The following is a 12,917-nucleotide window of genomic DNA, read 5'->3' on the forward strand; positions in this document are numbered from 1 at the left end:
TTCTTGCGCCGCCTGTATTCTGCTGTTGGTTCCTTCTAGTGAGTTTTTAAATTTCAGTTATTGTATTTTGCATTTCTGCTTGCTTAATCTTTAAATCTTGTATTTCTTTGCTCAGAGTTTCTTGCCTCCAGTTTATTTCCAAGATCTTGAATCATATTTGCTATCATTAGTCTAAAGTCTTCTTCATGAAGGTTGATAATCTCCAGATTACTTTGTTTGTTTGTTTTGTTTTTGTCTTTTTAGTGCCACACCTGCAGCATGTGGCAGTTCCCAGGATAGGAGTTGAATGGGAGCTGCAGCAGCAGGCCTACACCACAGCCAAGGTGAGGCCAGATCCAAGCTACTTCTGCCAGATCCTTAACTCACTCAGCAAGGCCAGGGATTGAACTGCATCTTCATAGATACTAGTTGGGTTCATTACTGCTGAGCCATGATGGGAACTCCTACTTAGCTGTTGGCCCAGCCTTCATTCATATTGTTTTGCAGTCATCACTACCACCATCCATCTTCAGAACTTTTTCATCTTTGCAAACTAAAATTGTGTTCCCTTAAACAGTAAGTCCCCATTTACCCTTCTGCCTACTCTGTAGGAGCCACCACTCCACCTTCTGTCTCTATGAATTTGATTATTTTAAGTACCTCCTATAAGTGGAATCATATTGTCCTTTTGTGTCTGTCTCGTTTCATTTTGCATATTGTCTTCAGGGTTCATCCATGTCATGACATGTATCAGAATTTCTTTCCTGTTTAAGGCAGGATGATGATAATGCCATTGTGTGTATATGCAGTTTGCCCTGAATATCTACAGGTTCTGTATCCACAGATTCAACCAACTATGAGTCAACAGTATTTGAAAAAAATTCCATGGTAGTTCTTGTTGAGGCTCAGTGGGTTACAAGCCCAACCAGTATCCATGAGGTTGTGGGTTTGATTCCTGGTCTTCCTGGTTAAGGATCTCACATTGCTATGAGCTGTGGTATAGGTCACAGCTACAGCTCAGATCCTGCATTGCTGTGGCATAGGCTGGCGGCTGCAGCTCTGACTCGACCCCTAGCCTGGGTACTTTCATATGCTGTACACGTAATCCTAGAAAACAACAAAAAAAAAAAATTTCAGAAAGTGCCCAAAGCCTAACTTTAATTCGCTGTATAGCAGCAGCTATTTACATTGTATTTTCTAATATTTACATAGCATTAAATAGTATTAAATCATCTAAAGATGATTTAAAATACATGGTAGAGGCTTCTTGCTATGGTACTGTGAGTTAAGGATCTGGTGTTGCTGCCGTTGTGGCTCAGGTTGCTGCTGTAGCTTGAATTCCATCCTTGGCCTCAGAACTTCCATGTGCTGTGGGTGTGGACAAAACATATATTTTTTATAAAGGACTTTTGAACATCAATGGATTTTGGTATCTACAGGGGATCCTGGAATCAAATGCTGAGGGATGAGTCTGCCACATTTTGTTTATCTGTTGTTGGTAGATACTTCGTTACTTCTACCTTTTGACTATTGTGAATAATGGTGCTATCAGCTCAGGTGTACAAGTAGTCTGTTGGAGTTCTTACTTTCATTTCTTTTGAATATTTGTCCACAGGTGGAATTGCTAGACAATATGGTATTTCTGTATTTAATTTTTTGAGGAGTCATCATACTGTTTTCCATAGTGGCTGCTCCTTTTTAAGTTCCTACCAACACAAGAGTTATAATTTCTCCACATTCTTGCCCACATTTCTTATTTTCTGTTTGTTTATAATCATATGAATGGGTCTGAAGTGGTATCTGGTTGTTTTGACTTGCATTTCTCTAATGATGAATGATGTTGAACATCTTTTCTTGTTCTTATTGGGCATCATTTATCTTCTTTGGAGAAATAATTAGTCAAGACCTTGTGCATTTTTTTTTTTGTCTTCTTTTTTTTTCTTTTTTTTTTCCTAGGGCCGCTCCCATGGCATATGGAGGTTCCCAGGCTAGGGGTCTAATTGGAGCTGTAGCTGCCAGCCTACACCACAGCTCACAGCAATGCCGGATCCTTAACCCACTGAGCGAGGCCAGGGATTGAACCCGCAACCTCATGGTTCCTAGTTGGATTCGTTAACCACTACGCCACGCCGGGAACTCCAAGACCTTGTGCATTTTTAATTCAGGTTGCTTGTTTTTGTTTCTCAGTTGTAGGAGCTCTTTATATATTCTGGATATCAGTTCATTACCAGATGTGTGATTGAAAAATAGTTTTCCCCAATCCATAGTTTGCTTTAATTATCCTGTTTGCCCTATGATGAACAAAAGTTTTTAATTTTGATGAAGTCCAAGTCTAATTTTGAGAGGATTTCTAATTTGAGACTTCTTTATATTATTTACCGTATAAAAATCAAGTGATTACCAAGCTATATCAAACTTTGTAGAAGTGTGTGTGCCTAAAATCATTGCCATTGAGCAAGGGAGGCCAGGGATTGAACCCGCAATCTCATGGTTCCTAGTCGAATTTGTCTCCTTTCTCATGAGTAATGGTTAATACACTAATGTTTTATCCCTGTGTTTTAAAAGATAGATACTGAAAAGAGAGATATAGCTTAGTAGCATCATATGTCAAAAATTTGTTGAAATGACTATGTTTGCCAGAAACTCAGTTTGGTTTTACAGTGCATCAATAGACATATAATATCTAGAACACATTAAAGAGTAATAGTTCCCATCCATTGTTATGTTGGTCAGATCACTTAACAGTAGTATGTTTAGTTTGGGGTACCAAAGTGAAATATAGTAAGTTTAAAAACCAAGTCAAACATCACCTTTTCTGTTACTGCCTCTCATATTCAGAATATTTTTCTCTGTTATATGCATTTGTACTGCATGTTGTTTTTACTTTGTTTTCTCTTATTTTATTGGATCTGTTCTTTCCGGGTGGTAATTACTTGGGTAGAGAGTTCTCACCTAATCCACCCTGGTACTTAAACAGAGCCATATGCAATGAGAGAGAGCAGAGTGTTAAAGGAACTTAGTGAGTAATGGTTAAGGTATGTTTTATTGCATAAGAAGAGAGTAGTCTCCAACTATTTCTGAAAAAGAAATTAAATGTGCCCTCTATGTGAAAATTACTGGTAGATTTTAGAAGAGTGCTCTAACAAAGAATTAGAGAAATGGGCAGTGGATATTTTTAACATTCTAGAAAATTGTTGATATAAAAAATTAATCTGCCTCACAGTAGGAAAACATTAGCTGGTGAAGCATATGACTGATCAGTGTAACTCTTTTTGGTCTATGTTTGAATGTAAAAATTATGACAGGTTCCATCTTCATCATTTGAAGTATTTGTATCAAAATTTGGAATTAGCCTTAACTAACATTTTGATCTGTTCGTTTAGACTAACATTTTGATCTGTTCATTTTTGTAAATGTCCCTTCTTGTTGCCCATTTTGTTCTTCACTTGTTTTGTTTTGTTATTGTCTTAGAGAGGCAGTATAGCATAGTGGTTGAGAATGTTGGGTCTGGCGTCAGACTTGGTGGGATTGCATGCCTGCTATGTATAAGCTTAGGCAAGTTACCCAACTTTTTTGAGACTTAGTTTCCTCATCTTTAAAATAGAGATGAAAACAGTTACCTTTAGGGTTGTTTCAAAGATTAACTGAATTAGAACATTTAAAGGACATAGTGCCTGACACACAGTGCTGAGTGCCATGGCTCAACAAATGTTAACTGCTTGCTCTTACTGCAGTTACTAGTAATTTCTGGTATTCATTAACAACAGCTTACTACTTCTCTTTCTCTCTTCCTGCTTTTACTTGTATACTCTTACAAAGGGAAAGATGCACTGCTGCCTTGTTTTCAGCATTTTTGTTGACATCACTGTGTATACTCTTAATTTTATTCATTCTATGGTTTATCATTGAATGCAAGCTGTAGTGAGGAAGGTCTAAGGCTCTTTTTTTTTTTTTTTTTTTGGCTGCATCAAAGCACAGCACATAGAAGTTTCCAGGCCAGGGATTAAACCCATGCTACAGCAGTGACCCAGGCTGCTGTAGTGACAATGCCAGATCCTTAACCCTTAACCCATAGGAGAACTTCCCTCTAGAGCTCTTTTAGCCTGAAACAATCTTTTAAAGAAAACCACTTTATTGAATTCTCTCTCTTTATGACTTCATTAGCTAGTGTAGTTTATCAAGTAATTTTTGCATAACATTTACCCTGAAGTTTTCATAGTTCTAAATACTTCAGAAGCATTAAAGCAAAATTATATTCAATATGGTTTTTAAGTTTAGATTATTTGAATATTGCAATTTGAAAAATGATAATGTCAACCACCTTGGAAGACTGCTTGGTGGTATTTACTAAAGCTTTTGATAGTCTATGATCTAGCTTGATAGCCTGTGGTTCTTCTGTGTACATGCTTAATATCATGTACATGTATTCATGAAAAGACTTGTACTGGAATGTTTATAACAGCGGTTTGTAATAGCCCCTACTAGAAATTACCCAGGTGCTCACCCACAGTAGAATAAATTTTGGGGTATTCATACAATGTGATACTGCAGAAAAATGAAAGATCTACCAAGTGTATCTCAACAGAATGCTTGTTGAATACTAGGAATGAATCTCACAATGCAGTATTGAGAGAAAGATGTCTAAAAGAATTTGCTCTATGTCTGGTTCTGTTTATGTCAAATATAAAATTAGGGAAAAACTAACCTAAACTATTAGAAGTCCATGTAGTGACATTATTGATGGGATTGGGGAGTAGTGACATCCAGGGAGGATGAAGGGAATTCCTGGAGTGCTGTTAATGTTCTGTTTCCTGATACAGTTGTGTTCAGTTTGGAAAAACTCGTCAAGCTGAAAAATTATATTTTGTTCACTTTGCTTCATGTATAGTTATTGAGGCGGTTTAAAAAATCCATATAGTTATATGCCATAAACCTGTTGTATTATACATTTGATAATATTGAAGTACCAGTCTGTATACACTATTTTTGTCCGGCATCCTTGTTTGATCATTGGAGAATCACGACAAAAAGAAGAAAGATGGGCATCCTTTCTGAGACTCCTAGAATTGGTAGTTTTCTTGGGCTTCCTACATATTGGCATATACTGCCCCTGTCACCAGATGGGGTGAGGAGGATCCTTCATAGCAGAGTAAGCATCCTTTTAAGAAAAAGGTGTTGGCCCTGAAGGGTGGCATGTGGCATATGGACCTGGTTTAAGGCAGTACCTTCTTGGACACTCTTATTTAAGGGACCAGACAGTTCTGCCAATTAATTGGCAAAACCCATTACACTATCTTATAGACTTTATGGATAAAACAAAGTAACTTTGCACTGTTTTATATAAGTGACTTATATCTGAGGGCAGTCTAGGAATTAGTAAGCTATCTTATCTAGTTATTTTTTTTAGCATAGTTCATAGGAAAGATAATATTTGATAATTTAAGATCTGTTTTTTTAAGCGCTTTGGCAAATTTCTGTTAAAGCAAATAGATTGTTTCTTTGACTTGGAGCTTGCTATGTATTTAATTTTTATAAATTTTCTTATGTTTAAAATAACACATGCTTAGATTCATCAATACATAAATGATTAAGAAGCAAAACTCTTTTTATAGTTCCACTTGTAGACTCTTTTTGTGTCTGTACATACCATAAATTTATCGATTCTGAGATGCATTTCTTTACTCCATGTTTTAACATTTCTGAAATTGGGATCTTTCACTTGCTGTCTGCTAGGTGGCAGTCATGATGGCATTGTCATCTCCTGGACATGGGAAATATGGCCATAGCTATTCATATTGTCTTCACTTCAGTTGAGTTATTTGCCTTGTTGGTACTACACGGGTTGAGTTTAATTGCTATTATAAGTGTCGAAAAGAACTATACTATGTGATTTGGCTTTAAGACAAAAAGTTAGTTTCTGCACAGAAAAGGCAGTAGGGTGTAAGTTTAACACTAGTGAAGCAAATACTCATTGTTGGAAGGATAACAGCAGTTTTGTTTCTCTGCAAAGTAAAAACCAAGTGCATTATGGAGCCAAGAATGGGAGCTGTCCTGTGAGTAAGTGAAAGTATGTTGCATTTTGCTTCTAAAGCATGTGCAGAAGCATTCCCTGTCATAAGCCAGGAAGTGCAACTTAAGGCAGGAGAAATTGCCAAATCCTGTGAAATGGATGGTTGGTGTAACCAATTCATGCACTATACAGGACTACTGTAAAGGCACTGTGTCATGTTTTAATTGCTCATTTCTTCTTACAAATGAATTTAATGAATTTGATCATCTTTTTATATGTTTATTCATCATATTTATTCATTATATGTTTATTCAATGAATTTGATCATCTTATATGTTTTACATCTGTTGAGATATTCATTTGGTTTTCTGTTTTAATCTATTCATATAACATTTTATATTAATATATTTTCTGATGTCAAACCACGCTGTATTTCTGGGAAAGCAGTTTGCTCTTTTCTTTTAAAATTAATAGTTATTTTGTGGACATCTTTTCAGTTTAGCATGTGTAGATTTAGCTCATTCTTTTCAGTGGTTCTATTATTTTTCTATTGTATGAATGTACTTTAATTTTTTAAATACCTGCTATATTGATGTGCATGATTTCCAGTTTTTATTGTTAAAAACAGTGTAGCAGGGAAAACGTCTTTCTACATGTACCTTTATACTCAGGCTAGTGTTCCTATTTATTCTGTTTCATAGGATAAATTCCTAGAAATACTGTGCATTTTCATTGTTTTTTGAAAGAAATTTAAAAGTTAATTTTTTTTTTTTTTTTTTTTTTTTTTTTTTTTTGTCTTTTTAGGGCCCCACCCATGGCATATGGAAGTTCCCAGGCTAGGGCCTACACCACAGCCACAGCAACGCCTGATCCTAGCCGTGTCTGTGACCTGTACTGCAGCTCACAGCAACGCCAGATCCTTAACCCACTGAGCCAGAGATCAGACCCGCATCCTCATGGGTACTTGTTGGGTTCATTACTGCTGAGTCACAACAGGAACTCCTAAGAGTTAATTTTTAAAAAGTATTTGCTTGGTTTAAAAATGTCAGTCATTGTTGGAAAATATACCAACATGCTAATAATAGTGGCTGTCTCTGGGGTGATGGGTTTATGTGTAATTTTTTTTTTTAAACTTTAATAGTAAAAGTAGAATTTACTTAAAAATAAATCTAAATACTTAGGAAACCAAATACTACTTTACAAGCTCTGGGATTGTGAGCAATTGGAGAGTAGCGCCTGTTGTAGGTGCCAAATAATTCATCTGGAATAACATATGGAATAAATTCAAAAGGTGTTTGTAGAAGTAAGTCGAATTCATTTTTTTGAGTTTAACAGAGAAAAAACTTACTGATAATTCTTTTTTAGGGTTTTTTGATTAACTCAAAACCAGAGAATGCCTGTGAACCCATAGTGCCTCCTCCACTAAAAGACAATTCTTCTGGCACTTTCATCGTGTTAATTAGAAGACTTGATTGTAATTTTGATGAAAAGGTAATGTTTCCTTTTTTCTTTTCTTTTTTTTGTTGTTGTTAATGTTTGTTTATTTAACTAGTTTAAATTCTCCTTTGTTTCAGAGAGGTTTTAAGAAACCCTACACAGTTCATTCAGATTGAAAAAATAAAGGAGTGAGGACCAAAGGAAAATGAGATGGTGAAGGCAGGAAAGACAAGAGTGGTTTTACTTAATTCTTATTCATTTGCTATAAAATTTACACTTGTTGCAGCTAGTACAAATAGGAAGACACCATCAGTTTTATTATTCATAGTTTTAGTAAGATTGAAAATAAAGTTGACTAGGATATAAGTAGTTACTGTTGGTCCTAAGAATTCTCAGGTGGTTGTTGGGCATCTTGGGTTTTATAGTGATCTAGCTTGATCTAATCTAGGAATGGCACTGTTAGTTTTATACCTTCGTCCTTCTAGTATTGTTACTACATCTATATCTATGTTATTTGGGATTTCCCTTTTGTAATAAGCTGACTCTGCTACCTGTGTAAAGTTTGTCTCCATGGAGTAGCTTAGGCTGGCATTTCAGATAGTAAAACAGTTTAACGTAGGACTTTCCTCACTATTACCAGTGCTACTCTAAAGGATGGTTTTTGTTTGTTTGTTTTTATTTTTGTTTTTTGATGCCTTTAATATTGTCTTTACAAATCTGTCTTTGGATTGACTTGTCAGAAGAGCCAGATTGAGGTCTGTTACTTTTACTGGACTATCTCAAACCTGGATGTCTTACATGTATCTTAGAGAACAGATGTAGGACATTATTTCATGTAATTTACAGAGCTTGATCTTAGACGATTTTTCAGCTTAATGGGAAACACTGCCCTGATTCCTGCTGTACCTGAATTTTTGTCTCTGTTCCTTTCATTCCATGAAAGAAACAACACCTCCATAATAAACTTATTAAGTGAATACAATAATAACTGTAAAAGGGTTTGAAAATTTGAGAGCACTTTGTAAATAACAGGTATTGTTACTATCATATATTAGTTTTCAAATTTAAATTCTCAATTGCCTTTAAATGGGAAGTAAATTAGAGCTTGAAGTGAAATGTATTAGATTTCCTTCTCTTCAGTTATGTCTTTCATAGTAGCTTGAATTTAAACCATTTTAAAAATTAGATCCAGAACTAAACTATAATAATTACAGATTTTTCTAACAAAAAATGAAATATTACTATAGTATTTCATTAATTTTTTTTGCCACTAAGAAATTAAAAGTAAGCTAATTCTGCTGATTTCAAGGTTTATTGCATCTTTAAGGTATGTAATTTTTGTCTTAGTCAAGTCTTTGGTAATGAGAAACTAGAATACCTTTTTAAAATAACTTCATTTTTTTGATGTGGATGGGAAGTGGTTCACTGTAAAATTTAGAGAAATATGGTCATTGAATATATATTTTTGAGGGTGAAAACCCAACTCAGGTTTCACTAAAGTTTCATGAAATGGTACTTAGATACAATACTCTTGTAGATAAAATTTCCTTTCATTAACAAGAAGTTCACCCAGGTTCATTAAATTATTTTACTGCCTACAGATTTTCAGTACTTTCAGTATTTAAAAATTGCTTCCCCATGTACAAAGATTGATTTTATTTACTTTTATTTATTTATTTATTTTTGTCTTTTTAAGGCTGCATCTGTGGCATATGGAGGTTCCCAGGCTAGGGGTTGAATCAGAGCTGTAGCCACTGGCCTTGCCACAGCCACAGGAACGTCAGATCCGAGCCACAACTGTGACCTACACCACAGCTCAAGGCAATGCTGGATCCTTAGCCCACTGAGCAAGGTCAGGGATCGAACCTGTATCCTCATGGATACTAGTCAGATTCGTTTCCACTGAGCCACGAGGGGAACTCCCAAAGACTGATTTTAAAATGCTGCCACTGGGACATAACATAAAATCTTTAATTTTTAAAGTCCCAAGGATTCTGGCTTCTATTTTATGCTCTTTTGTGTACAAACACAGATTTTATGAGCCCTACCCCCACATTTTTCTAATGAAACAAATTCAATTTATTTCTAAGCCTAAATAATAAATAAACATGTACATTTGTAACATGCCATTATCAAAAAGTCACTGCTCTCAGAACACAATCTAAAATAAGAGAGGATACGTGCCTTTGTACTACTCTAGTAAATGTTACAAAACTTCAGCTTTAGAACCATGTACTCTTCCCAACACTTTTTCTTGGAACTTTTTATGTACTTATTTTTATTTTATTTTTTTAAAGATTAGAATTCTTATCAGGTTTACTTCTTTGTTTCTCTACTATAGAAAAGAAGGTAAAGGTGAAGCAAGGTTGCAATGATTACTAGTATCCACTAGCAGTAAGCACAGAGAGAGAGGAAGTGATATTGACACTTAAGATTAGGGAGAACAGTCAACTCAGGCCCAGTGAAGCATGTTCATGATGATTCCCAAGTCACTGGAAAAGGTCAAAAGCACATTTGATGCCTTTTAATTGAGACAGCTGGGAAAATCAAAATGCTTCAGAAAATTTTTTATCCGCAATGACCAAAATAAAATTTTTGGCATTTTTTAAGGGGAAAGAAAGCAATGTGTATAAGGAAATTTCATTTCTGTGGCGTATGTCTTCCTGGGTATAGCTGTATAGTTAGTTATCTTAGTTGTGATTTAGTTTGATTAAAAAGGTATTTATGTGAGGGAGAGACTTCTAGGCTTGAGATATACATGAGTAAACACGGCAGTTCCCTAAGAATAAATTCTGGAGTTTTCTGGTGGCGCAGCAGGTTAAAGATCTGGCTTTGTCACTGCTGTGACCTGGGTTGCTGCTGTGGCATGGATTTGATCCTTGGCCCAGGAACTTTGACATGCCATGGGCACAGCAAATCAAAAAAAAAAAAAAAAAAAAAAGAAAGAAAGAAATATAAAGTTTGGCATTCGAAATGTTCTAAATGTTTTTTTTATCAGATTTCTGTTTGTCAGGGTGATATCAGGCTTGGTTTTCTGATAATATTTTTACCAAGAGGCATGAATAAAAGATCTTTTGTTGATTTTTAAGGTAATACTTTAAAATATAAATTATCCTAAATTTAGATTTTTAGTATTATGATTCTTATTTATCTTTAAGGCAGCATGATTTTGGTTTTACTGTCTTTTTGAGAACCTGGTAAAGATTAGTGCACATCTGTGTCACTAATGAACTACAGCAGTTGAAAATTACTCTATTTAGTGGCATTGGCTTGATTAAAATATATCAGGTTGTCAAGGAACCCAGGCTAGGGACTGAATTGGAGCTGCAGCCGCCGGCCTACACCAGAGCCACAGCGACGCAGGATCAGAGCCACGTCTGCAACCTACACCACAGCTCACGGCAACTCTGGATCCTTAACCCACTGAGCAAGGCCAGGGATCGAACCCGCAACCTCATGGTTCCTAGTTGGATTTGTTAACCACTGTGCCACGACGGGAACTCCTTTACTTCTATTGCTTTAGTCATGTCAACTCCTAATTCAATTGCCTAATTGTGAATCCTTGGCCAGGGAGACCCCATATCTATACTTTTTTGAATGGCCTTCAAGGTGTACGGCACTATCTGTCCTCACCTCTCACTCTCTAGCAGCAACTGTAAAAACCAAATGCAATGACAGTAATCACAACTAGCAGTTATTTAGTATGTGCCAGGCACTGTCTAAGCTCTGTTTTAAGTGCTTTCCATATATTAATCATTTAGTCAGGATAACTCTTTAAGTTGGGTATATTATTATGTTCATTTTACAAAAGTTATTTGCCCAAGTTTATACAGCTTATATGTGACAGTCAGAATTTGAATCCAAGTAATTTCTTTCCAAGAGTATATACTTTTAACTCCTCTGCTGTTCTTCCTTTCAGTAATACTTTTTTTTACTTAGGAAGGTCATTCTTTGTGTTGTTTGGTTTTGTTTTTAATATGTATTGCTAGGTCCTGCCTTTTGCCTTATTATTTCCCTCTTCCTCTCACGTGAGAAATTTCCTCCCAAGTCTTTCTGCTATTGACCCAAATTTCCTCTCTTTATTTAAGCATAATTCAGATCCTCTAAAACCCGCTGGAGATATTTCAGCCTATAGCTTTCCCCTCTCTAAGTTTTTATAAACTCTACCACACTATTTTAGCACTTTCCTTTTTTGGCTTGTACTCTATTTTTTTAGATAAATTTTATTTTGCCCGCAAGATTTTAAGATTAATGTTGTCTGAACCTTGATGCTTTCTCAGTTCAGTTTCTCTTCCCAGGCATTTGTAAGATGTTGAACACAGTTAATAGTCCTGTTGCTCATACTGAGAAACCCCATGTTTCTCTATCCAGTCAGGTAAAGTTGTGTTCAAATCTCAACTCTGCCTATGTGTGACCTTAGAGTGTTTTTGTTTACTCATATTTCCTCATTTCTAAAATATGGCAAAGGGAGTTTCCTTGTTACTGCTCAGGTTGCTGCTGTGGTATGGATTCCACCCCGGCTCAGGATATTCCACATGCTGCAGGTGTGGCCAAAAAACAAGCACACGATAAAACAAAACAGATAATGACATACGGAAAAGAATATCTACATGGTAGAGTTTGTTAGTTACTGGAGATAATATAGGTAAAGCACCAGCACTTAGAGTCTTCTTTTATTCACATATAGACCTTGGCCTGGATCCTTGTTATATATACTCAGTTTCCCCCAACTCCTTATGCTTGTGTTTCTCTTAAAAGATCTCTATTCATGATTATCTTGACGATGCAGTCAATTCCTTCTTCTTACAAGGACTGTTTTATTAGTGGTAGTATTACCAATTTGTCCAGTCTGGAAATAAGACGAACTATTGTGCAATCCCCAGGGTTCCTTTAGAACCTGTCTTATTGAAGGCTCTCCGTTAACAGTCTGATGTCTTCTGGCATACTGGCTGTTTATAACAAGCCAGCAGTCCCACATTTCTTTAAAACTCTTGGTTAGGTGCCGCCTGGTCTACATAATTTAGTTGCAGCTAATTTGTTGATTAGATGTAAACTATTTAGTATATTTACCACAATTTGAGCTAATAGCTCTGATCAGTCTCCTTAAAAAGATAGATGGGCATTTCAGTTCATATGGCCTTTTCTTGTAATTTTCAGTTTTGATGACTATTTAGAATTTAGATTTGTTCAGCCTATGCCTGCTTTTTATTTATGAATCTTTGAGTTCTTCTCCATCTGACAACATGTGTTTGAGGTTGCATTTTATGAATGTGAAACTTTGCACATGCTTACTGAATGAATTAGGTCTTACTTCTACCTCATACGTTTTTGAAAATACCTGCTACTCCTTAGTTAAAAATGTAATTTAATTTTACTGACACATAATTTTTATAGTTCATAACATGGGTGTATTTTCCTTGTTTGCATTAATAAACCTGTTGTTCCATATGTTAATGTGTTTCTTTGATTTAATTTCATTTAAAAATCAATA

At 35.6% G+C, this 12,917-nt stretch overlaps 1 protein-coding gene across 6 annotated transcripts in view; it reads left to right on the plus strand.

Moving 5' to 3' along the window:
- RNF13 (ring finger protein 13) overlaps positions 1 to 12,917 on the plus strand; it is a 140,740-nt gene that overhangs the window by 50,963 nt on the left and 76,860 nt on the right. For 3 of the 6 annotated variants that reach the window (XM_084990059.1, XM_003358608.6, XM_084990061.1), the window contains exon 4: positions 7,355 to 7,480. The exons of the other annotated variants lie outside the window; for them this stretch is intronic. Coding sequence is in view for 2 of the 3 variants with exons in the window: in XM_003358608.6 (XP_003358656.2) it covers positions 7,355 to 7,480 (126 nt within the window). In the remaining variant the exon portion in view is untranslated. The remainder of the gene's footprint in view (positions 1 to 7,354; positions 7,481 to 12,917) is intronic. 6 annotated transcript variants of the gene reach the window in all.

Source organism: Sus scrofa, chromosome 13 (assembly GCF_054392235.1).
Source record: "Sus scrofa isolate SSC_HxYL_T2T_F1_AM1 chromosome 13, Sscrofa_HxYL_maternal_Yorkshire_Landrace_v2.0, whole genome shotgun sequence".
Classification (NCBI taxonomy): Eukaryota; Metazoa; Chordata; class Mammalia; order Artiodactyla; family Suidae; genus Sus; species Sus scrofa.